The following is a 26,517-nucleotide window of genomic DNA, read 5'->3' on the forward strand; positions in this document are numbered from 1 at the left end:
GCGGAAGAACCCTTGGCCACTATGGTCCAAGCCATAACCGTGTTACGTGCAGACATGGCCGCAGCAAACACAGCCATTCAGCCATTCACCAACGGTTAGACTACCTCCAGAGTATCAGACATCCCCTGCCTCCTGACTTGGAATTCGGAGGTACCCCTTCCGCCCCACCGATAGCCCCCTCTCCGGTTCCAGTCCCTCATGCTCCCACACCTATAGTTCTTCCCACTCCTTTCCCTTTGGCCGCTCCAGAAAGGTATCATGGGGACCCCGGCAAGTTTAGGACGTTCGTCAATCAGTGCAAACTGCACTTTTTGTGTAGACCCCAGGCCTTCCTAGACTCAGCTGCAAAAGCCGCCTTTACCCTATCACATTTGGCGGGCATAGCTGCCACTTGGGCTAATCCCCTCATGGAAAGCAACAGCCCGGTGGTTTATGATTTCGACTTGATCACAGAAATGGCCCGAGTGTTTGATCCCCGCCATAAGGTGCAGTCCCGAGACTTGGAATTATTGGATCTGGGACAAGGTAGCGGGTCTTTGTTTGAGTACATTACCAAGTTCAACCAACTTGCAGCAGAAACTTCATGGCCTGAAAGAAAAAGGGCCGTTGTTTTTTACAGGGGTCTAAACAATGTCATGAAAGACGCACTTGCCGTAGTCCCTGCTCTACCCACGGCATACCATGATCTGGTGGATCTGGCATTACAACTGGATGTTAGGCGTTCAGAATGCAGAGCCGAGGCCGGTTTTGCTTCTGCGTCAGTGCCAACCTCCACCTCTACTGCCTCCAGCTCCAATCAGGAACCTATGCAGGTAGGGGGCATACGTAGTCCAATCACACCATCAGAGAGGGAGCGCAGGAGGGTGGAAAATGCATGCTATTACTTTGGTCTGACTGGCCATTATGTTAAGGAGTGCCCCCGCCGGCCAAAATTGAAAACGCCAGGTTTTCGGAATGCTCAACCCTAGATCCGGGGACTGGGCCGAGCACTGTCCCTTTCACCCCGGACCCGATACCCGCTTTTGGCTGTATCCGGCCCATACGTTTACAGGCCACGCTCTAACCCACACCTGAGATTTCACACCGGTCACAATCATCCTTGATTCCGGGGATACGGGTAATTACATCGATATTACGCTTGCCCACACACTCAACTTGCCCCTTTTGACTAAGACCAGGCCGGAACCGGTTCAGGCGGTAGATGGCACTTCCTGATATCCGGGCCCATTAAACAGCAGACGGCTCCTATGCTTTTTACAATTCAAGACACACACAAAGAAACCATAAGTTTCGATCTCATTGCCATGCCCCTGTTCGGCCTAATATTGGAGATCCCCTGGCTCCATGAGCATAACCCGCTGATAAACTGGAAGACGGGTTCAGTTCACTTTGAGTTATGTAAATGCTTCTGTCTTCCTTCAAACACCAACAATCACACTCCTGCTCAGGCCCTAGGGGCTATAACCTATTTAACCATAGAGGACACCACAAGTTTGCCAACTGAACACCACATGGTGGGACTGATTTCTACACTCATTCCCGCTCAATACCAGGATTTTGCGGGCGTATTCGATCATGGTTCTTCCGAAGTGCTTCCTCCGCACCGTCCCTATGATTGCCCAATAGATCTGATATCGGACAGTACAGTACCCACGGGTCGGATTTATTCCCTGACCCCTACTGAAGAGACAGCACTCAAGGAGTACATCCAAAAGCCCTCCGGTTAGGCCATATCCATCCATCTACTTCACCTGCAGCCAGTCCAATCTTTTTCGTCCCCAAGAAGGAGGACGACCTCCGCCCATGTGTAGATTACAGGCGACTAAATGCTATCACAAAAATAAACGATATCCCATTCCCCTGATTACGCCACTACTTGACCGTCTCTCTCATGCTTCTGTTTTCACAAAATTAGATCTTCGTGGGGCTTATAATCTAGTTCGCGTTCGTCCTGGGGACGAATGGAAGACCGCCTTTTGCACGCGATATGGGTTGTATGAGTATACGGTCATGCAGTTTGGGCTATGCAATGCCCCGGCCACGTTTCAAAGATTCATGAATGATATCTTCTCCGACATTCTGGATGTATTTGTTGTCGTCTATCTAGATGACATCCTGATTTATTCCCGAACCCTGAAAGAACACATACCCCATGTTCGAGAGGTACTCTCGCATTTACAAAGACACTGGGGGTCATTCTGAGTAGGGCGGTAAGGGTTAACGGTCACTGGTAACGAGACCAGTGCCGTTAAACCCTTACTGCCCTATTCCGAGTTTCCTTTGCGGGTTGGTACTTAACGCCTGCCTTTTGCAGGCGTTAAAAAAACAACCCGCAAAGGGACCTAGGAGCTAATTACGGCGCCGTAATTTACGGTGCCGTAATTAGCGCCTTCCCCATTCCCATTAAGCCCTATGGGCCAAAAATGGGAATGGGGAAGGGCCCATGGTGAATGGGGAATTACCGCCCCCGCCAACCTTGGAATGGGGCGGTAATTCCGCCATTCACCATGGCGGATTCGGAAACATAACGGCGTCAACCAAGGCGCTAACAGCGCCTTGGTTAACGCCAGGGTCGGAATAAGGCCCACTCACTCTTTGCAAAACCAGAGAAGTGCCAATTCCACGCTGACACCGTGGAATTTCTCGGTTTTCATATTACGCCTGGAGGCTTAGCCATGAACTCCTCCAAAGTAAGGGCCGTATTAGACTGGCCGGCTCCAAAAAATCTGAAAGCACTTCAGTCATTCCTTGGCTTTGCAAACTTTTACCGACGGTTTATCTCCGGCTTCTCTTCCCTAGTGGCTCCCCTTACTTCTTTGACAAGTCCTCGTGTTCCCTTTCTATGGGCCGAAACACACCAACAGGCCTTTGACTCTCTCAAGACAGCATTTACTAACGCCCCAGTTCTGCAACACCCAGATCCGGAATTGCCATTCATCGTGGAGGCTGACGCTTCCTCCTTTGCCTTGGGGGCGGTATTGTCACAGGTCTGTCCTGCTACTGGTCGGCTTCACCCCGTGGCCTTTCACTCCTGCAAATTCACGGACACAGAATCCCATTACACGGTGACTGAAAAAGAATTGTTGGCAGTCATGGACGCCTTCCGTGTCTGGCACCACCATCTCTTGGGTGCTAAACATCAGGTCACCGTATACACCGATCACCAAAACCTGCAGGATCTGGCTTCTATAAAGTGCATAAACAGTAGACAGGTCAAATGGCATTTGTTTTTTGCAGCCTTTGACTTTGTTGTCAAACATCGCTCAGGTTCGGCTCACGGGAAGGCCGATGCTCTATCCCGCTCCCCTGGGGGGGTCACTCTACCAAAATATCCCGACACTCTCTTGGACTGCGGCAAGGTGGTTTGTCTATGTACCCTGTCACCACCTTTGCTGGAACCCGTTCGGGATTGGGTCTCCTTGCATCCTGACCAATTATCTGAGTGGGATCTCACACTTCATGACGGGCTACCATTCATTGCTGATCGACGTTTTCTACCCACTACCGAAACCCGTAACATGGCCCTTACATAGTCTCATGATGCCCCTATACATGGACATCCCGGTCAGAAGCGTACTCTAACGCTGTTGAAACGCTGGTGCTGGTGGCCCTCTATGAAAAGCGACGTAGAGTGCTATGTTAATACCTGTGGGGTGTGTGCGCAATGTAAAAATTGAAGGGGTCGCCCTGTTGGTCTCCTGCTTCCGTTGCCTGTTCCCCCCAGACCATGGCACACTGTTACTATGGATTTTATCACCGACCTGCCCCGGGTTCAGGGATTTGACACTCTGTGGGTGGTCATTGATTCCTTCTCTAAAATGGCTCGTTTTATCCCCTGCAAGGGCGTTCCCTCTGCTCCAGCATTAGCCAGACTTTTCTTTGAAGGTTTTTTTTGTCTCTTTGGTTTACCCACGGTCATTGTCTCGGATAGGGGTCCCCAGTTCACGTCACGATTTTGGCGTGCATTAACCAAACTGCTTGGCATTGAGGTACATTTCTCTTCAGCATACCACCCTGAGTCGGATGGTCAGACGGAGAGACTCAATCAAACCTTGGAACAATTCTTGCGTTGCTTGACCCTGCAGCAACAAACTTCCTGGCTGAGAGTTGTCCACATGGCTGAGTTCGCCTATAATAATACAGAACATTCTTCCACTGGGTTCTCCCCGTTCTATGTCTTGTATGGCCAACATCCCCGGGTTCTGCCCTTCCTCGCCATGCCTTCCTCAGTCACCCCTGCTGCCGCCGATTGTGCTAGGGACCTGTCCTCCATCCACGCTCAGACCACGACTCATTTACTCGAGGCTCAGGCGTCCATGAAGGCTCAGGCGGCTAAGAAACGGGTGGTGGCCCATCTTATGCAGTGGGTTCCCGTGTCTGGTTGTCCACCCGACACTTGCGGGTGGCGGGATGTTGCAAGCTCCTCTCTCTCTTTGTGGGTCCTTATGTTATCACCTGGGTCATCAACCCTGGGGCCTTCCGGCTTGCGCTCCCTAAATCTTGGCGGATTCACCCGGTCTTCCATGTCTCCCTTCTCAAGCCTTGCCCTGGTCCGACTTGGCTTCGGGCGCCTGTGGCTCCGGTGTCCTTGTCTTCCCCTGATGTTTTTGAGGTCTCTGGGATTCTGGGTTCGCGCTTTTGTAGGGGTCGCCTTCATTATCTGGTGGACTGGTCTGGGTTTGGGCCTGAGGAGAGGTCCTGGGTTCCCGCTGAGGATGTTTGCGCCCCGCGCTTGGTGGCGCGTTTCCATAGGGACAATCCTTCGTGCCCACGGGGTCGTGGGCCTTTGGGTGGGGGCTCTGTCACGTCCCTAGGAGTTCCCGTTGTTCCCGATGTCACCCCCCCCCCCAAAGCCCCAGACCCCATACCTCCACTATGCCCCATCCGCAGGCTAGGATCCGGGACCCACCGCTGTCTTCTTCCTGTGTTCCAGGGCGGCAGCGCCAACGGCCAGCCCACCACCGCGGACACCCGCTCCATTGGCGTATTACGTGGCGGTTGCGGGATCGGCCCCGTTTCCTGCTTCCGCGTCACGTGGCCGTCACCTCCCACTCACGTGTAACAACAACACGATCACGTGATGCGGGTGCAGACCACGTGATCAGAAGACAAACATGGCGCCACTATTTAAATGCTCGGATACGAGTGTTCAGTGCTTCACAGCTGTTCTCGTGACTGCTGTTTGGCGCTACGTTCATATTTGGCTCATTTGGAATTCGACCTTTGGATTGTTTCACGGACTGTTTCTTGGATTGCCCTGTGTTCTGGCTCTTGGATATTGGAACTCTGGTTACGAATCACGGACTGCCTTTGGTCTTCCATTCTGTTACTCGCCTTGGTTTTGTTTTTTCTGGACTTCTTGGTGGACTCCATCAACAGGTGGGCCCGGTGCCTTCAAGAACTTCACCTACCTTTTTGGGAGGAACAACCTGCATCGAAGGCAAGACACTGGTGGGTCCCGGAATCCCTCACTAGGTTTAACTTTACCGCATCTATCAGCCATTGGTAAGGCCGTTCCTTTCTTCTTGTTTGGTTTGTGATTATTGTTGTGGCTAGTTACTTAACCGGTGTTTATTTGCAGTGGCCCAGGGGTTCCCAGAAGTTTGTGGCTCCGGAAGATCATCTCCCACCTGTGGCCTCAAGGGCTGCACAGAGAGTGACATTTGTAGTCTCCCTGAACAGCACTTGTGGACGGAGGTATCCTCGTTCTACACGACAGTCAAGACATAACAACACCTGCAAGTCCAGAAGGAGGTTGAAAAGGGGGTGAGGAACATGAGGGCCAAGATGTGTAGGTGTTTGGGGCAGAGGTAGGGAAAACGAGGTGAGAGGACTGGCATCATTATAGGGACTTTGGGGACACATTAGAGGGGGAATGGGGGCATTGGAATGGAGGGTATGGCGCAGGGGGCATGGTCGGAGGGGCTTGGGCGGACACCCCAAAATAGCAAATAAGTAAGTCTGCTGTAAGGGGGGGGAATCCAAGATGTTGTAATAAGTGTCCTTTGACATTGTACACAGAGTGCTTTGGCTGTAGGAAGGGGGAGGTACTGGAGATTGAAGAGAGCCCTAGCAAAAAACAAAATGGTGAGGCACCTTTTCTGGACTACCCTCTCCACTTGGCTACTCTAACACTGCCCCATTCCCAAGTCTGCTGACTACAAAGAAAATGTAGTTATCAGCACCCTGGTGTGAGAGTTTATTTGTTCTGGCAGGGATGCCTTTGAAGCACCGATTCACAGGGGACCTCCCAGGGAGGGATCCTGTTGCTTGAGAGAAAGGTGTTACCCTTCCTCGAGGAGAATTAAAAGGCAGCTTCCTGGTCATTGTGTCACATGGCTGCTGTGGAAACATCCAGCCCATACAGCTAATACACATCAGCATGTCATAGCTGGGTTCTGCTCACCAAGCTGAAACAGATACAATATCAGGCTATATAATTGTGTGACACTAGGCCATACTACAACTAGTCCTGGCTTATATTTGCAGTTTAAAGGGCCACCAGGCTGACTAGGATGCACATAAATTATAATTTTGATCAGAGGTGCAGAGGATCTGTAAGCCACCTTGGCCTGTTGGAACTTGGTGTTTGAGCAGCTGTCAGGAATGTATTTTCCGACCATTGAACCTGTCCTGTGCCAATGCAGGGGTGGTCGGATACCATCTCAGAAAAGGCACATGAGTGCACTATAACTTTGGCATGGAGCATATTGAAAATGGGTCTGGTTAGCAGACCTCCCTTTCAGAAATAGAAATACCTGCATCATTTTATTTATTGAAAATCAAAAAAAGATTGGGCAGTCTTAACCTCGCCACATGGCATTCTGTCACACAGACAGACATTGGAACACAGGGATAAAAACACAGACACACACTGGCACACAGGAAGATGCAAAGACACACACTGGCATATATGTGAATTCACAGACACACACTGGCACAATGGGGATACACACACACACACGGAGCTTGACAAACACATTAGTGGCAGTAGCATACACAGACACACACTGGCACATGGAGGGACAGGGGGGACTCACAGAGACCAATTAGCACGCAGCATTACACTGGTGATCATGAGAATACTGAACATTTCTGATGAGCACTGAAACTCAACAATCAACATCCATGACTCGGGCACACACTGATACTCGTAGGCACACTGGCACATAGACACAGATTCACCCACATTGCCACACACACTCACAGAAGTCTTGATCCAGACCTCATAGTTCTTCTTACACTGGGCCTGTTTTTCATCCATGTGCAGGGAAGTTTATTGCCAAATGTAATCACTGCGGTGGAATTCTAGGCACTGCACACTGAGGGGCTTTTCATCATACACTGATCCTGGGTTTTCTCCATAAGTCACGCCTATACACACGAACAAGAGCTGGGCAAGCCCCACCTAGGGCTTTGGCCTGACCCCGCTCTCGGGCCAGTGTCTGCCCCCGCTCTCGGGCCAGTGTCTGCCCAAAGCAGGGTCCGGCAATGAGTCACACCGGGTGCTATCCCACTGCTTAGATTTAAAAATAAATAAATAAAAAGACACGCTTCTGTAAATGTGCCTGTCTTCTGGTCCCAGCTGCCTTACTGCTGGTCCCAACCCAGCCACTCATTGATTGGCTGGGGCAAGACAGGAAGTCAGGTGGCACGACAGGAAGTCAGGCAGGCATGCTTCTGTAAGCGCTGCCGGCAACAGGAGCACATCTTTTTTTTTTACCTCGTCCCCAGCCACGGCATGATTCAAACACTTACTGGTGGTGCTGTGAGGTAGCGGCAAATTCAAAAGGTGTATGAGCCCCTTTGTTTCTCCAGTATCCTATATTCCCTTTTGTTGCCACAACCCCTTTAGCTGCCACAGACCAATTTATCCCCCTTTCCTGATCCTCAGTCCCATTTAGTCCCTTTTTGTCCCCCCTTAACCTTTTTAGCTGCCCCAGGACCGTTTTGCCCCTTTTCTTGACCCCAGTCGCATTTATCCCCTTTTGTTGCAACTTAACTCTTTTAGCTCCCCAGGTGTGTTTTTCCTTTTTCTTGACCCACAAGTCCCATTTAGCCCTTTTGTTACCCCTAGCCCTTGTTCTTGTCTCCGTTAATCCCTGTTCTTGTCCGCGTTAGCCCCATTTCACTGCCCCACAACCTTTTGTTGCCACGTCACCCTTTATCCCCTGTTCAGGCCCCTTTTGTAGCCCCCGAATTCTTTAGCCAATTGTTGACCACGAGTCCCGTTTAGAACTTTTTTGTTGCCCCTAGCACCTGTTCTGGCCCCCTTCTGTCCCTGTTGGTGTCCCTTGTTGTCCCAGGCCGCTTTAGCAAATTGTGATGCCCCAGTACTGTTTATCCCCTTTTCTTGCTCCCTTTAGCCCCTTTTCTCACAAAGTCCCTTTTGTTGCCCCCAAACCTCTATGGCCTCTTTTATTGTCCCAATCCATTTCCTTCCCCACAGCCCCTTTTTTCTACCCTTACACATGCATTTCTCTTTTTGCGCAGCCATTTCCCAGGCTCGGCTCGTGTTGGGCCCTAAGAGCCAGGCCAGACCCCCAGGCTCGGCCATGGTGCCATGACATCTCTGGCTCCCCTGGGTCTAGAGTGAACACTTCAACTTCTGAAAGCATCTATTTCTCCAGCATGGGGTCTTGCATGGATTCACATGCTCATGAATATCCCTGTCGTCATGCTGGGAATCCTGTGTACATATAAAGCACTTTAGCTTTAAGCTAAAAAACTGCTTGTCTCATGTATAACCTATCAGTGTTACTTTGGGTCCTATTTCCCCAGCCAATGACACTGTTCCTCCTAAGCGCCGCCTCTGGTGGACATCTTCAGATTTTTACTGCACATTTCTCGTGTTAGGAGTCCTCATGCTGCACGCCTCGAAAATCGTTAGCTTTCAGCTTTTTTCTGCCTATTTTTGTGAAATGTCTTAATCTCTTCATCGTCTTCTGTCACGTTTTGACTACCGGTGGTGGGGACGCATTGCCAGGGAAGATCCTCAGTCTGTCGTCGGATCTCCAGTTCTTGGCGACATATGCCCAGGCTTGCGCCTTGCTCAATCACCACGGCAGAATGCACAAAGAAACATTTATTTTCAGGTCATGTGAAAACTGCAGACTAAAGAATATCTTCATCGAGGATTTCCACCTCAAGTGTATTTACTGTCTCCATCACGACCACGATGCGGACGGATGTCCAATTTGCCAGTCGTTTTCCTCAAAGACAGAGAAGGACCGTAATTGGACATTGGTGGCATGGATCGAATAGGAGAAGGCCTCTCACGTGGCCTCTGGTCATAGTCATGCCTCTTCCAGGGCCGACAGGTCCAAATAGAATGCTTCCTCCAGTAAAAAGAGGCTGAGGTCCATAAAGGATGCTTTCTTGGCAAAGATCCAAAAGAAGGTTAAATCACACACTCCAGTGCCTTCCTCGTCGATGGTCACTGCGGGACCCTGTTTAGAGAGAGGCCGGTCACCGTCACTGGCTCCATTAACAGTTAGCCTACCGGCAGGTGGGCTACCTCCCTCTGTGAGAAAGTCGGTGACATCAGTGACCAAGCACAGGTCTTCGTCGAGGAGCAAGTCACCGAAGGACCTGTTGCCAGCTCCACCGTCATTGAACGATGACTTCATCCATCAAGACTGTCAATCTGGCGATAACTCCGTCTATGAAGTCTGCTCTTCCTTCGACGGCTGCAACACCAAAGCATGTGTCTACAACTGTCGCCTTTACCGCTGAGATGATTACCACTCCCAGGGTTTCCCTGCCATCTAGACCACCGTCAGTGGTTCCAACAATGGTCCTGTCAACGACGGCACCTTTTCCTGCTCCACAGGCTCCAGTCGTCACCACTTTCCCTAAGGATTAAGTGAGAGACACGCCTCCAGCTTTGGTACTCCTACCCAGACCCACCAAGGCTGCACCACATTTCACTCTGGCACCTCTGGGATTCTCCAGAAAGTCTCCAGCAATCTATACCAGCTGTGAAGAAGACCTTCGAGAGGGGTTTTACTCAGATCAGGAAGTGGGCCAAGGGGAACCTGACCCCATTATGCCCATGCCTCATCAGCAGTCACCAGCCCGCAGGCCTTCCCTGCGGTTTAGCCCTCCAAGGGGCTCTGGCCCGCCTCCTACAACTGCTGCACCTGCTCCTGCACCAAGTGACATGCCCTTGGAAATTCTGACCACCTTATACACATGGGTGCCTGAAATCCAGCAGTGGCTACCTACTACTCCTATCCCTGTTCCGGCAATAAGCCCTCCAAAGCTCAGCCCTGCCACCTCATAAGGCCTGTGTCACCCTTCGGACAATGCTAGTGGCGCGCCCCATCTGGTAGAAAAAACAGATCAGACAGACACTGACAACATCACCACCGGTACACACATGGATGAGTTTGATGACTACATTCCCGCTGATGGGGAACCTGCAGATGTCGATGCGCCCACCAGGGCATCTCCCCTGGAGCAGATTGGTTCTTTCCACTAAATGATATCAAAGGCCAAACTATTGATGCCAAACTATTCAACCTGGTACCAGACGGAAGAAAGGAGGGTTTCCTTGTTGAACGACAGAAGTCCTCTAAGAAGACCATCGTCTCGGTTCCCTTGTTGGATGACATAAGGGAGGACGGGTTAGTGGTCATGAAGGCTCCTAATACCACTCCTGCTAAGCGTGACTGATTGGAGAAGAAGTACTGGGATCCAGACTCAGGTTCCAGCCCTCACCCCTCTTCTTTGTCCTTGGTGCCTCCAGACCAGGCACCTAAAAAGCTAGATGCTGCAGGGAAGTGCATAATCACTATGGCAGCATAGACAATCAAGGCCGCCAACGCCCTTGCCCTCGCCATCCTGTCAAGAAATGTGGTATACGTTGGGCCCATCCTCGACTTCCTCCTTGATGACAAGAAGGCAGAGCCTTAGCCCTATTCCAGGAGGCAGAGGTGGCTTCTGACCACACCATCACCATTGCTCTTGACATTGCAGACTCATGCTTTTGCCAGATGGGGAATGGTGTGGTTCTCTGTGGCCAAGGTTGGCTCAAGGCCACCAACCTCTGCAGAAATGGGCGGACCAAGGTGGTTAATGTGCCTTTCAATGGCCTTTCAATGGCACCTGTTTGGCAAGGCGTTCATCGAAACTCTTCAGGCCATAACGAATGACACTGAGATGGCACATTCTCTGGGAACCCTTCAGCCGGGGGGCCGTCCTTTCGTTCCTCGAAGGGGAGAGGCTCCAGGTTTTCAAAGAGTTTCAACCCCCCTATCGTCAGCCCTCCCTCTCTACCACTTAGGAGGCTTATTCGGGACACTCCCAGGCCTACAGAAGTGGGTTCCAGAGTTGTCGTCACCCCCCATTTAGGGCACAGATGCCAAAGTAGGTCTGAACTGACCCAGGACACGCACCCCCATTCTGCAACCCAGTGGAAGGCGACTGTCAAACATTGTTGATCAGTGGCGAAAGAGCTTCACCGACAAATGGGTGCATGATGTCCTTCAGCAGGGGCACATTTTGGAATTCCAGGACAGATGCCCACACATTCACAAGACAAGAACTGCACGTGGTCAGCTGATAAAGGAGGTTCAATTCATGCTAGGCAAAGGGGCAATAGAACCAGTCCCTCAGTGCCTCCGAGGCTAGGGAGTGTACTCCAGATACTTTCTGGTAAGGAAGAATTCAGGGGTGGTGGCGAATCCTAGACCTATGGCACCTCAACAAGTTACTCAAATTCCAAAGGTTCAGGGTGGTCACATTGCAACACATACCCGACCAACCGGCGGTAGAGAATTTTCTGGCGACCCTCGACCTGCAAGATGCTACTTCCATATCCCCATTCATCGCAAACACCGGAAGTTCTAACGGTTTGTCGTTCAGGGGTGACATTGCCAGTTCAAGGCCTTGCCCTTAAGCCTAAAATCAGCCCAAGAGTATTTACCAAATGCCTGCTACTGGTGGCAGCACATTTGCGCCACAAAGCAATCCACGTTTACCCTTACATGTACAGTTGGCTCATCCGGTCCCGCATCCGTGCACTGGCAGCCCAGCACACCGCAGAGACCATCCAACTTCTGACTTTGCTCAGATTCTCAATCAACTATCAGAATTCCTGCATAGTGCCATTGCAGAATGCACTGTTCCTGGGTGCCTGACTCAACACAGGATTGTGTCTGGCAACTCCCTCAGAAGAGCGGGTGTAGGCCATCCAGGGAAAGGCCCAACAGCTTTTGACAGCTTCCGTGGCAACAGTCCGGTCCATTAAGTACCTGCTGTGGATGATGTCTTCCTGCATCCATCTGGTCCCCTTGTGCAAGCTACAGATGAGACCCCTTCAAGAATTTCTGAATGCAGGTGGCAACAAGTCACCTATACATGGACCGACAAGATAGCCCTCAATCGGGCCTCATTACAAGTTTGCCGTTACAGTAACAACAGTACTGGTAAGCTTGTCGGTTCCGTTGTTACCGTACCGGCAAACTACGAATTCTGCTCGCAGGAGCCTTTGCGGCCGCCAGGTCTGATGTGGCGGCCGTACCGGCACCTGCGAGCAGAGCATGACGCATGCACCGGCACGGTTCACGAAGGGTGCTGGTGCATCCGGCTTCCCCATTCCCATTGAGCCCTCTGCGGCTCAATGGGAATGGGGAAGAATATTTTCCGGCGCCCAGGAATGAGCAATTACCGGGTCCGGCAAGGCTGTACAATCACTGTGAAACTACTCACTCACAAGCAACTAGCCCCTAAAGTTGCTTCCAAACTGGATTGCCTGCCACATCCTTCCACATGGCTGTCCACAAAGCATGTGGACAGGTGGAGCTGGGGCTTTTTGGTTTTTTGTTTAAAAGGAGGGGCTGGGTGCATCAAAGTTAATAATACCAGTGTACCCCAGCTCCACCTCTTTTACCAACTAACCCGCCGATCCTTAATCGCCAGGGGAGGCTCTCATTAGGGGGCGTGTCCTGCGGCCACACCCCCTAACGAGAGCCACCCCTCCATTTCCAATCCTACTTTACTTTCTGAGATTGAACCTGAGTCAACTGCACAGGAGTCACAAACATCAGAATGTATGCACGTGCACGCTCTCATATATATATATATATATATATATATATATATATATATATATATATATATATATATATATATATAAACACACACACACACTCCCCCCCCGCCCCCCCGCGCACGAGAGAGGTACCTCTATTAACACCCACAGGTAACGGTAATACATATTGAACTTCCTGATTACAAACAAATACTAATTATCTTGCTTGTGTAGCAATTTTCCACTTCCCGCCCTGTCCAACGACCAAGCATTTTAAACGTAGTTCCCCGTAAGTGGTTAATTCCCCACGAAATCTGGCACCATTTTCAGGAACATTTTTCAAAGCAAGTTTCTGCTGTTTTAGACCCATTTTTTATTTTTTTTAAAAGTTTGAATCCCTTTCATTCATTGGATTAACTGAACTGATTATGCTGAGCTGGAATCAGCAGGAGCTTTCGAAGTCATACAGACCGTCTTCCTCAGAGTGTGATGAAGACGATTCGTGTTCCTTCGAAAGCTCCTACAGTATTATTCCATCTCAGGAAAATGATTAAAACCTGTGTCTTCCCCTCTTTGCGAATAAACCACATCTGCGCATTCAAATTACATGAAGTGCAAATTGCGCATTGCTCATATAAGGTCATTTGTAACTCGACATGTGCAAACTATTTGAGTACAAATGGTCTCTAGTGTGCCATGTATCGCCCCCAAAGTCTACTTCCTGAGAAATCCTGTTTTTTTGGCTAAACATATGATTTTTTTTTTAATGGTGTGGCTTCAGTAAAAATAATAGTTGGCTTTGCACCTAAAATGAAATCATGGCAGCGTAAAATCATAGAAAAATATATTCAATGCCTGTAAGTGGGGTAAGCATGTACTATAAGCATGCAAATAATAACACAGAATATGTTGCCGAGTGGTAATGAATTGCATGACCTGTAGAAATGCCAGGATATCCCGGGGTGTTTACCTGTTGGCCTGGTTCGGGCGTCCCCCTCTCTGACAAGGTCCCCTGGCTTATTGCTGCCCCCTAACCCCCCGTCTGCTGGGCATAATCGAAAATGCTACTGTGCGTCTGCAACTCTCCAGATGTGTTGGTCTAGGACTACCAAGACCCCTCACCATTGACCATGCTGACGGGGGCTGATGGGAGATAGAGTCCAACACATCTGGAGAGCCAAAGGTCGCAGGCAGACCCCTTGGCTAGCGCTATGAAGTAACATTCATCGTTGAGTGATGATTAGGAAAAAAAGGCTGCTTAATACAGTGCCAAGAAAAGTGGTTCATGTTTGGCTGAGTGAGTGACAAGATAACAAACAAAGACCTTTGACCTGGCGAAGAATGGCGGCCGTGTCTCTCGCGTGAGAGACAGATGGGCGAATGAAAGAGAGAGGCGAGGAAGGGGGGAGGCAGCTAGGGTGGAGGGCGGGGGGGGGGGAGAGGAAAGAGACACAGAGAAGGGACAAGAGAGACAGGTGAGAAGGACGTGAGGCACACGGAGAGAGGAGAGAGGGGAAGACAGTCAAAGAAAGGAGAGGGACAGCTAGAAAGGAGAGAGAGAGGCGAGGAGGGGGAAAGGGGGAGAGAGAGCGAGAGAGAGAGGCTAAGTGGGAAGAAAGGAGATAGAGAGAGGAAGAAAGATGAAGAGGAAGAGAGTCAAAGAGGAAGAGAGAGAGAGCAAGGGATAGAGATAAAGAGCGAGAGAATATAACACTGTTCTGCATAGATTGGAAGAAAGGAGATAGAGAGGAACGAGGCAGAGAGAGAGAAAGAGACAAGAAGAGAGAGAGAGAGAGAGAGAAAGAGAGAAAGAGAGGAAGAGAGAGAGGAAGAGACAAGAAGAGAGAGAGAGAGAGAAAGAGAGAAAGAGAGGAAGTGAGAGAGAGAAAGAGACAAGAAGAGAGAGAGAGAGAGACAGGGAGACAGGAAGAGAGAGAGGGAGAGAGAGAAAGAGATCTAGAGAGAGGGGGAGAGAGATAGAAAAAGATAGAGCGAGGGAGATGGGAGAGATAGAGAGAGATAGAGAGGAACGAGGCAGAGAGAAAAGCAGAGAAAGAGAGGAAGAGAGAGAGAAAGAGAGAGACAAGAAGAGAGAGAGAGAAAGAGAGAGGGAGAGGGAGAGAGAGAAAAAGAGATAGGGAGAGAGAGAGGGCGAGAGAGAGAAAGAAATCGAGGGAGAGGGGGAGAGAGATAGAAAAAGATAGAGCGAGGGAGAGGGGAGAGAGAGATAGAGAGATATAGAGAGGGAGAGGGAGAGAAAGAGGGAGAGAGAGATAGAGAGAGGGAGAGGGAGAGAAAGGGATAGAGAGGGGGAGAGAGAGAGAGAGAGAGGGACAGAGGGAGAAAGAGACAGAAAGAGAGAGAGAGGGGGAGAGAGATAGAAAAAGATAGAGAGAGAGAGAGAGAGAGAGAGAGAGAGAGAACGAGATAATGAGAAAGGGGGAGAGAGAGAGAAAGAGATAGAGGGGGGAGAGGAGGAAGAGAGAGAGAGAGAGAGAGAGAGAGAGAGAGAGAGAAAGAGAAAAAGAGAGAGAGAGAGAGAGAGAGAGAGAGAGAGAGAGAGAACGAGAACATAAGCCTGTTCTGCATAGATGGAAGCAGAAGATGTTGGAGGCTGCTAATGGCCGCTCCCCTGGATGTGCAGACATTGCAATGACATGTTCACTGTATTTCGTCTTGCAATGCAGGCTCCCATCGTGACGGGCACACTGTGTTTACACCCCATTCGCGTTGCTGTGCTGATCGACAGGGCTGCACTCCCTGCACTTTCTGTGAAGAACATGTTGATTGCATTTTCCAGAATTCAGTCACAATAACCCTTCCAGCAAGAACCTTGCTCTACAGCCTCACCCGCACTCTACAGTAATAACCTGGGCTCTTGCGGCTTATTTATACCCTCAAGGTTGACTGTTTCCATTGTACTAATCCGGGGTCTATAAAGAAATCACTCTAGTCTCTGCCCATGGGGGCTATCACGAGGCGCCCGCCCCTGCATTCGCTCGGCTGCATTGGAAAATATCTGTCTACATTAGACACTTTATTCGTACATTTGACATTGAACACTTTGAAAGGTTTGGATGTTTAGGGCTCAATTATCTTTAGAGGAGTATTAATGGGCAGATGACGAGCAGTGTGGGTAGACTAACAGTGAAGAGTGTGGATGGCCTCAGAGTGATGAGTGTGAGTGACCAATTGATGAGCAGTGTGGATAGACTAACAGTGAAGAGTGTGGATGGTCAGAGAGCGAGAAGTGTGAATGGACAAATGAAACGAAGTGTGCGTAGACTAACAGTGAAGAGTGTGAGTGGGCACAGAGTGAGGAGTGTGAGTGGGCAGATGATGAGCAGTGTCGCTAGACTAACAGTGAAGAGTGTGGGTGGCCACAGAGTGAAGAGTGTGAGCGGACAGATGATGAGCAGTGTGGCTAGACTAACAGTGAAGAGTGTGAGTGGCCAGAGAGTGAAGAGTGTGAGCGGACAGATGATGAGCAATGTGGCTAGGCTAAAAGTGAAGAGTGTGGGTGGCCACAATGTGGGGAGTGTGTGGACTTATGATGAGCAGTGTGAATAGACTAATAGTGAAGAGTGTGGGCATCCACACAGGGAGGAGTGTGAATGAACAGATGATGAGCAAGGTGTCTAGACTAACAGTGAAGAGTGTGTGCAGCCACAGAGTGAACAGTGTGAGTGGGCAGATGATGAGCAGTGTGGCTAGGCTAACAGTAAATAGTGTGGGTAACCACAGAGTGAGGGGTGTGAATGAACAGATGATGAGCAGTGTGGGTAGACTAACAGTCAAGGTGTGGGTAGCCACAGAGTGAGGGGTGTGAATGAATAGATGATGAGCAGTGTGGGTAGACTAACAGTGAAGAGTGTGGGTAGCCACAGAGTGAGGGGTGTGAGTGGACAGATGATGAGCAGTGTTGGTAGACTAACAGTGAAGGTGTGGGTAGCCACAGAGTGAGGGGTGTGAATGAATAGATGATGAGCAGTGTGGCTAGTCTAACAGTAAAGAGTGTGGGTAGCCACAGAGTGAGGGGTGTGAACGAACAGATGATGAGCAGTGTGGCTAGGCTAACAGTGAAGAGGGTGTGGAGCCACCGAGTGAGGAGTGTGAATGAACAGATGATGAGCAGTGTGGGTAGACTAACAGTGAAGTGTGGATGGATGGATATACAGAGACAGAGAGATATGTGGACAGAAGCTAGGGAGGAGTGTGGAGGGGCATTTACAGAGGAGTGTGGTTGGCAGATGGTAGGAAGTATGAATGGACCGGTTTTGAGGGGTTTGGTAGACTGAAAAGTGTGTGATGACATGCAGGCAAGAGAGTGGGTGTGCAGACAATGGTTTCACCTTTTTGGGGCACTGCAGGTCTCTGGCCAGGCTCATCAGCAGCTCATGGGAAATAGGATCCACCAGGTTCAAGAAGGTGGCGTGCCTGTAAAGGATGTCCTTGAGGAGTGACCCCTCCAGACCAAGATCCTGTTAACAAAAGAAGAAGAGACAGAGTTGGGAATTTAAGGAGACTCTCCAAGAGTTCATGTTGTTTAACCAAGCACTTAGACCGCTTAAATAGGACCCACCACAAACAGATTCATCCGTGGTACTTAAATGAAAAATATAATTCAGGAGTGTTCATTGTAGAAGGATGAAAGACTTAGTAGAGTTCAAAGGCCATGTGGATGAAATGTTTCTCCTGTGACAAAAAAACACCCATTTGGAAGTACAATTATCATCTCGGTATAACAGGTTCTGGGTAAAGAAAAATGAAATCTGAGCCCATCACAAAATGTCACTGTTGAGATTTGACTAATTCCTCTTTTCAAGCTCTTCTGAAATTCTGATGTAGAAAAGCATGGACTGTCGAAATCATGGCTGGAGCGACAAGAAGGACATTCTAGGTGCTACAATAAAGACATTCTAGGGGCTACAATAAGGATATTCTAGGTGCTACAATAAAGACATTCTAGGGGCTACAATAAGGACATTCTATGTGCTACAATAAGGGCATTCTAGGGGCTACAATACAGACATTCTAGGTGCTACAATAAAGACATTCTAAGTGCTACAAAAATGACATTCTAGGTGCTACAATAAGGGCATTTTAGGTGCTACAATAAGGGCATTCTAGGTGCTACAATACAGACATTCTAGGTGCTACAATAAGGGCATTCTAGGTGCTACAATACAGGCATTCCAGGTGCTACAATAAAGACATTCTAGGTGCTACAATAAGGACATTCTATGCAATTGACCTGAACCAACCGGGCCTTGTTTTAAGGCATGGGACTGCGACCTGTGACTCTCCGGTTGTTTAGATTGCAGCTCCTATGTTCCCTGATGTTTGACTACACATGCAAGGCCTGATTGGAGTCATAGTCCAAAACATCTGGAGAGCTAAAGGTTGCAGACCTTTGTAAAAGGTACAGCACCAAAATGGCCCTTTGCGTGGAGCACAAAAACACCTTCAACCAGCCCTGGCCACAAAAGAAAGGCAAACGGTTCCCATGATGAACTGGGGCAGAGCTTCAGTCCAGCTTCATCCAAGCCATCTTACCAGTGTACCTGCCAAGGGGTTATTGTTGGAGGTTGAGTAGGCAGGATGATGGGTATGGGTTCTGTGTTTGAGGGTGGGAAGGCAGAAGCAAGGTATGGATGTTTTGGGGGAATAGGACAAAATGACCGACCCCCAAAAGTCCGACCCCCATTTTTTGCAGATATATATGTGGGGGGTAAAGTTAATAAAAATGTATAGGGTTAATGTGTGGGGGGTATAGGGGGGTCTCCCCCCACATATATAGTTTGCGGAAAAAAGAAAAAAAAGGCCAGACTTTTGGTAGTCTGACTTTTGCATTTGGTCATTTCACGCAGATCCGTTTTGGGTGCCCAGCTCCCATTTAGCTCTTAGACCCAAGCCACACCTCATGGCTCATCCCTGGCTCAGTTCTATACATGAAATATTTGGCTCCCACCCCTCAATGTTTGACGTATGCCAACAAGCACAACTTGAATTTATATAGCAGTGCCCCACAGAGTACATGCATATAATGCTGTAGCGATTTGCTGGGGGATCTAGGGCTGTACTTGGGCTACATTTGGTCAGTAGATGGTAAGTTGGGGTGCAGAGGTATATGCATGTACTCTGTGGGGGACTGCATTGTGAATTCAAGTTGTGCTTGTTGGCAGATGTTAAATGTTGATTTGGGGGAGCCAGGGACGTCATTTGTGGGTTGCTAGTCGCCCTTGTTACCCCTGTGGTCTCCCTTGCTACCCCTAGAAAAAAAAGTTTAAAAAAAATATATGAGATACATTACTCACCGTAATCATATTTCTGATGCTTGTATCTGCTTAGACTCACATGCTGTGTATAGGCAGACATCTAGTGGAAGCTGCGGAGTATTAGTTTGTTTTTCGAAACTCAAAAATGGGCGTCGACACAGGGCGTGCCAGTAATACTATCCCTAGTGTGACGTCCACTGTACCCATGATCCCTGACACGTGAGCAGTGACGCTAAATAAGAAAGAATAGGAATAACAAATTATTCGTCTTTCTGGAATTCTATCCAATAATTGCCAGGCTCATAAAGTTTTATTTCCGGGCACACTTCAGGGGGTGAGTCACTGATTTAACCTGTTGTTAAACACCTTAACTCAGCCTTTCACCCTTCTGAGGTCGATAAATGAGTACCAGCACAGGTTGGATGATATTGTATGTATATTTGTTCTATGTAAAGCGCTTACGCATAAGTGCTATATGATAACATATCATTATCATTTGGCCTTGGACGTCTGCTTGCATTCACAGTAATTTGGTAATATGGGCCTATACACACTGATATTAATCATACATATGGTGATCCATTCTTGTATGAAATGTATATAACATTATGGTGATATTGCAATGATATTTCTTGTAGTGTACTTAGGAACAATATGTTATGTCACTTCCTGTTTTGTCAAGGGGTGAAAGGTTGTGTTCCATCACTTGTGTGCCATCCATGTGACGCTGGTGAAGGACAAGAAAAATGACAGTCGAAAGACTCTCGCGACGGATCCGTTTCGGCCTTGGAAGGCCGCTACGGACTTCGGCCCACACAGTAGGGAGAGAGGGGGGGGACATTTTAGAATGTATGTGCCCCTTTTCTTAAACTACATTCGCCTAGCTGCTGTATCATTCTGTTATGGACAAGACCCCCTTTAAATGTTACCCCAAGTGCAATAGGACATTTCCGTGGGTCGATAAACACCTTGTGTGTAACTTGTGTCTCCCGCGAGACCACGTCGAGGGTTCTTGTCGAGCATGCAGGCTCTTCAAGCCCAAGACTTTGAAGGTCAGATCTACTAAACGCCAGGTCCACTACACCAGGCAGCTTGAGGCCATGGAAGTTGAGGGTGCCTTCAGCGATGGCAGCAACGCCGCGGTTTCTGACGGCGAAGGCTACGAGGTTACTCCTGTTACCCAAGCGCAGGCCCCCGAGCCCAGAAGACAGGCCTGCGGCCTTGTTATGGGGACAATAACTAGCGGCGGAAGCGCCATCACTTCATCCTCCACTAAACACACAACCCATGGTCGAGACTAGACACGTATCGAGCAGATGGCAACGCACGACATCCAGGGAAAGATCTGTGGAATCTCTGTCCTCTGGGCACTCTCGATCGAGATCACCACATGACTGGTCCCGGCCGTCGAAGGACGGTACAGAAATTGTGCAAACTCCCACTGAGGGCTGATCGTCCATGGACGAGGCTCCGGTTCAACCCGCACCCGGAATTCAACATTCTATGTGAAATCAGGTACAAGACACCTTATAGTTGGGGAAACACGCCTCAGGGGGCCAGGGTAAGGAGAGCGAGTCCAAGAAAAAGTAGTTTGAGACCCCTCATAGGGAGAGATCCTCTAAAAGCCCTCATAGGGAGAGATCTCAGGATGCTATGCCCAACGAACTTGTATCTCATGATTCTCTGCCTTCCATCCTAAAAAAGAAGGCTCCTCCTTCTACCTTACTTCCTCCCACAGATGAAGATTTAGGGCTCTCTTCTCAACCATTGGTCATCCCTAGTTCTTCCCAGTGGTCGGCTGAGGATATAGACAGGGTCTTGAGGAGGATGTCCTTCATGGCCAACTTCTATGAAAAAGACCCTGACTATTTCAAGAGTTTCCACTCCACTCCCCCCACTTCAGCACCCTCTGGTTCGCAGATCCCTGTTCAACCTGCTCAAACCTCTGCTAAGAGACTTCGCCCTGAGCATCCAGTGCAAGGCACAGTCATTGACCTCTATGACCCGGACACCGACCATGAAGACCTCTTTATTCAAGAGGCAGCAGACCCTTATTACAGGGATGATGCAGCAAACCCTTATTAGTGGGATGATGAGGACCCTGAGGTTGACCCCGAGACAGATCTGTATCTCATGGACTCCCCTGTTAAACGGGACCCCCCCCCCCCGCCATGGACTCGCCCATTGACAGTCAACACCTACTAAATGAGGTGCTCGTCAAGGCGGCAGAGCATTTTCAGATAGAAACTAAGGAAGTACAACAAGATAAATATTTTGTAGAGGATCTTAGGAGATAAGAAGGCTGTTGGGCAGTTTATCCCTCTCCTCAAGTCCATTCAGCGAAAAATACAGCCATCGCTAGAGACCGCTAATCTTACGTGGGCAGTGAACCCCAGCATAGAGAAACAGTTTAAACCTGCCCCTTCTGACTGGCTGTATATCAGAGGGCAACTGAAGCCCGATTCATTAGTTGTCACCACAGCAAGGAAGAGGGCTGGTACTCCCATAGCTACCTCTGATGCCCCGCCTGACAAGGAAAGCTAGAGACTTTGCATGATGGGCAGAAAGGTGGCCTCTTCCGTGGTATTCAAGACCAGGATTGCTAACGATTCTACCCTGTTGGCCAGTTACAACTGCCACAAAAGGGATGAGGTCTCGGCCTTACTCTCATCATCCCCGGAACCACTTAAGTCTCAGCTTGCCCAGGTGGCCGCAGAAGGCAGGGCAGTGTCAAGCTGCTTATTAAAAACCAATCTTGATGCCGCAGACAATGCAGGCAGGATCATAGCAGAAGGGACTATTATCAAGTGTCCCGCTTGGTTGCGCCAAGCGGGTTTTAAACCAGACACGCAAGCTACCCTTATCAACATGCCCGTTGAGCCCAATGTGCTCTTATGCAAGGCTATCGAGGACACCTTAAAGACAGCCAAAGAAGAATACAATACTCTCAAGTCATTGGGCCAACTAACCAATAAACTTACTGGCCAGAGGGTTAATGGGAATTTTCGTCGCTCACGCAGCTAAAATTCACAGAGAGGTTCCACCTATAACCAGAACCAAGGTACTGCCTGGGGAAACAATCGGGGTCAGTCCTCCCAGAATACCCTAGAGGAGCGTACAGACCCCACGGTCGCGGCAGGGGCACCTTCTCCCCAGGTGGCACCCCACCTCAAAAGCAGTGACTATCTGCTCCAGGTGCCTTCCCATGCCTCTCCAGTAGGAGGGCGTATATCCAGCTTCACCCATGCATGGGAGGAAAACACCACAGACAGATGGGTGCTGACCACCGTAACAGGCGGATATTGTATAGAGCTCCTCGACCAACCCCAGAACCACCCCCATGACAAAAGACCCATTCCAAGGAACACCAGCGCATCCTCCTCGAGGAAATCGACACACTTCTACTAAAGGACGCCATCAAAGTCGTCCTGTCCAACCAGGTAAACTGGAGTATTTATTCAACTTACTTCCTTGTGCCAAAGAAAGATCTAACAATGTGCCCAGTATTAAATTTGCGCCCTGCAAACAAATATGTGAAGCCACAATAGTTCTGCATGACTACAGTTCGTATCTGCAGGTATCCGCAGGAGAAGCAAGAAGACAACAATAAGTAAGTGTGGCAAGGGCAGGGACTGAAGAAACGACTTCACGCCATACTACCCTAGCACTCACCCTTAGAAACTAAACCACTGTAAAAATCTCCATACTGTGGTAGCCTTGCATTTAGAAGTACGTATTATAGCATGTCGGTGGCATAGTTGCATTTATGAAGCAGGAATTCTCCATTGACCTCAGAATTATGCCCAGTATCCTCTCTGCATAAAAGTAGAATTTAGAAGTGTTTAGAATTGTGCCTAATAGCCACTCTGTGTAAAGTTGATTTTAGAATTGTGCCTAATAGCCACTCTGTGTAAATTTGAATTTAGAAGTGTGCCTAATAGCCACTCTGTGTAAAGTTGAATTTAGAAGTGTGCCTAACAGCCTCTCTGTACAAAGTTGAAGTCGGAAGTGTGCCTAATAGCGTGCCCTAGTTGAACTGACTACTCTCCCTAATAGTCTCTCTGTGCATAGTTTTAATTTAGAAGTGTGCCTAATAGCGCGCCTACTTGAATTTAGAAGTGTGCCTAACAGCCTCTCTGTACAAAGTTGAAGTCGGAAGTGTGCCTAATAGCGTGCCCTAGTTGAACTGACTAGTGTCCCTATAGTCTCTCAGTGCATAGTTTTAATTTAGAAGTGTGCCAAGTATCCTCTCTGTGCAAAGCTGCATTAAGAAATGTGCCAAGGATCCTCGCTGTGCAAAGTTGAATTTAGAAGTGTCCCAAGTATCCTCTGCGTACAGTTGAATTTAGAACTCTGCCTAATAGCCTCTGTGTGCAAAAATTGAATCTTGAGTGTGCCTGATAGCCACTCTGTGTAAAGTTGAATTTAGAGGTGCGCCTAGTAGCCTCTCTGTGCAAAATTGAATTTAGAAGTGTTCCTGATAGCTTCTCTGTGCAAAGTTGAATCTAGAAGTGCCCCTGATAGCCTCTCTGTGCAAAGTTGAATTTAGGAGTGTCCCTGATAGCCTCTCTATGCAAAGTTGAATTTAGAAGTGTGCCTGATATCCTCTCTGAGTAAAAGTTGAATTTAGAAGTGTGCCTAATAGCGTGCCCTGGCCGAATTTAGAAGTGTACCTAATAGCCTCTCTGTGTAAAGTTGAATTTAGAAGTGTGCTTAATAGCCTCTCTGTGTAGCCTCTCAGTGTAAAGTTGAATTTTACACAGAGTAAAGTTGAATTTAGAAGTGTGCCTAATAGCGTGCCCTACTTGAATCTAGAAGTGTCCCTGATAGCCTCTCTATGCAAAGTTGAATTTAGAAGTGTGACTAATAGCGTGCCCTACATGAATTTTGAAGTGTCCCGAATAGTCTCTCTGTGCATAGTTTAATTTAGAAGTGTACCTAATAGCGTGCTCTGGCTGAGTTTAAAATTGTGCCTAATAGCCTCTCTGTGCAAAGTTGAATTTAGAAGTGTCCCTGATAGCCTCTCTGTGCAAAGCTGAATTTAGAAGTGTCCCTGATAGCCTCTCTGTCCAAAGTTGATTCTAGAAGTGTCCCTGATAGCCTCTCTATGCAAAGTTGAATCTAGAAGTGTCCCTGATAGCCTCTCTGTGTAATGTTGAATCTAGAAGTATGCCAAATATCCTTTCTGTGCAAAGTTATATTTAGGAGTGTCCCAAGTATCCTCTCTGTGCAAAGTGGAATTTAAAAGTGTTCCTAATAGCGTATCCTAGATGAATTTAGAAGTGTCCCTAATAGCGTGCCCTGGTGAATTTTGAATCGTCCCTAATATCCTCTCTGTGCAAAGCTTAATTTAGAAGCGTACCTATTAGCCTAGTCCAACTAACTAGTATTCCCTAATAACCTCTCCGTACAATAGTCCACCCTGGTTGAATTTAGAACTGTGCCTAAATTCCGCTCTGTGTAATATTGAACTTAAAAGTGTACCTAATAGCCTCTGTGTGCAAAACGTGAAGTTTTAAGCGTGCCTAAATATCCCTTCTGTGCAAAGTTTAATTTAGAAGTGTGCCTAATATCATCTCTGTGTAATATAGAATTTAGAAGTGTGCCTATTAGTCTAATATCCCCTCTGTGGAAAATAAATGAATTTAGAAGTGTGCCTAATAACCTCCCTATGCAAAACTTGAAGATTTAAGCGTGCCTAAATATCCCTTCTGTGCAAAGTTTAATTTCGAAGTGTGCCTAATATCATCTCTGTGTAATGTAGAATTTAGAAGTGTGCCTATTAGTCTAATATCCCCTCTGTGGAAAATAAATGAATTTAGAAGTGTGCCTAATAGCCTCCCTGTGCAAAGTTGAATTTAGAAGTGTCCCAAGTATCCCCTCTGTCCAAAGTTGTATTTAGAAGTGTCCCTAATATCCTCTCCGCGCAAAGCTAAATTAGAAGTAGACCTAATAGCGCACCTTGCACAAATTTAGAAGTGTGCCTAATAACATGCCCTAGTTGAATTCAGAAGTGTCCCTAATATCCCCTCTGTGCAAATTGAACTTGGAAGTGTACCTATTATCCTCTCTGTGTACACAAAATCCCTCTCTGTGCAAAAGCACCTAAAACTACACCTAATAGCACGTATTAACCATGAGTGGACCCAATCCACGGCCGGAAACCGTGGACCGCCTCCACTCTCCGGTCAGCCCTGCCCCGTCACCCCCTTCCCAAACCATCCCACCCTCCTTCACATTCCCTACCCATCCCCTTTCCAAATACCAAGCCAGAGGGGCACGATGGCGAGCCAACCACCCTAAAACCACTGCTCCCCTGAACTCCACCACCGTCCAACCTACATTGATCATGCCCACTCCCCTCACTATCATACTGGGCACTCCCTGCCCTGCAATCATGCACCCCCCGCTTTTCCCACCAACCCCCACCATCATCCCCTTCCGACCACACCCCTTCCCTTCCTTGAAAACCGCATGCCTAGCCCTAGCAAGAACAGAAGCCTCATCTCTCTCCCCCTCCAACTTCCCTACCCTCTCGCACACACCAATCGCAACAAAGACACTAAAGAGGAAACGTACCTGGTCCCTCTCAATATCTCAGCACTCATCACCTACCCTGTCCCGACCCACCACCTCTTTCCCCCAATCACCACCATCCCCCCTTGCTTCACCCTTCCTAAAACCCCTCTCCCTCATTTTCTCACCGACCGCAACTGAAATTCCTAACCGCGCACACCACACCTTCAAATCCCCCATACCAAACCCAATCACCCTAACACACGCATCCATCCCGAAACCCGCCAACCTTACTGCTCGCCCACTTTTCCCACCGATCATCAACCACCCCAACCCTCTCCAGTCTCTACCCTCTTCCCCCCAACCCCCATCTGCTGCAGCTCTGACACCAACCTCACCCACCAAAGTGACTTGCATCCTATTCAATGCCCGATCCGTAGCAGAAAACAGACACAGCATCTTTGACCTCCTCGCCTCTGACAAACCAGACCTGGTTTTCATCACCAAAACTAGGCTCTCTGACTACTTCGCCCCAATCGCCAATGAAGCCTTCCCCCCTGACTACTCCCTCATCCCACTGAACCGACCCTCTAGAGGAGGGGGAATAGCATTCGTCTTCAAGTCTCACTTCCACGCCTCAATCATCAACAATCAACCTTCCATTCCTTCCTGCGAATCACTCCTCGT

The 26,517-nt window shown here is 48.8% G+C and overlaps 1 protein-coding gene across 1 annotated transcript in view; it reads right to left on the bottom strand.

Moving 5' to 3' along the window:
* The window catches only part of LRRC75B (leucine rich repeat containing 75B), a 270,255-nt gene that overhangs the window by 43,567 nt on the left and 200,171 nt on the right, over positions 1 to 26,517 (bottom strand). The window contains exon 2 of the mRNA XM_069619869.1: positions 17,389 to 17,517. Coding sequence (XP_069475970.1) covers positions 17,389 to 17,517 — 129 coding nt within the window. The remainder of the gene's footprint in view (positions 1 to 17,388; positions 17,518 to 26,517) is intronic.

This window comes from Ambystoma mexicanum, chromosome 10 (assembly GCF_040938575.1).
Source record: "Ambystoma mexicanum isolate Mex_15411 chromosome 10, UKY_AmexF1_1, whole genome shotgun sequence".
In the NCBI taxonomy this organism is placed as follows: domain Eukaryota; kingdom Metazoa; phylum Chordata; class Amphibia; order Caudata; family Ambystomatidae; genus Ambystoma; species Ambystoma mexicanum.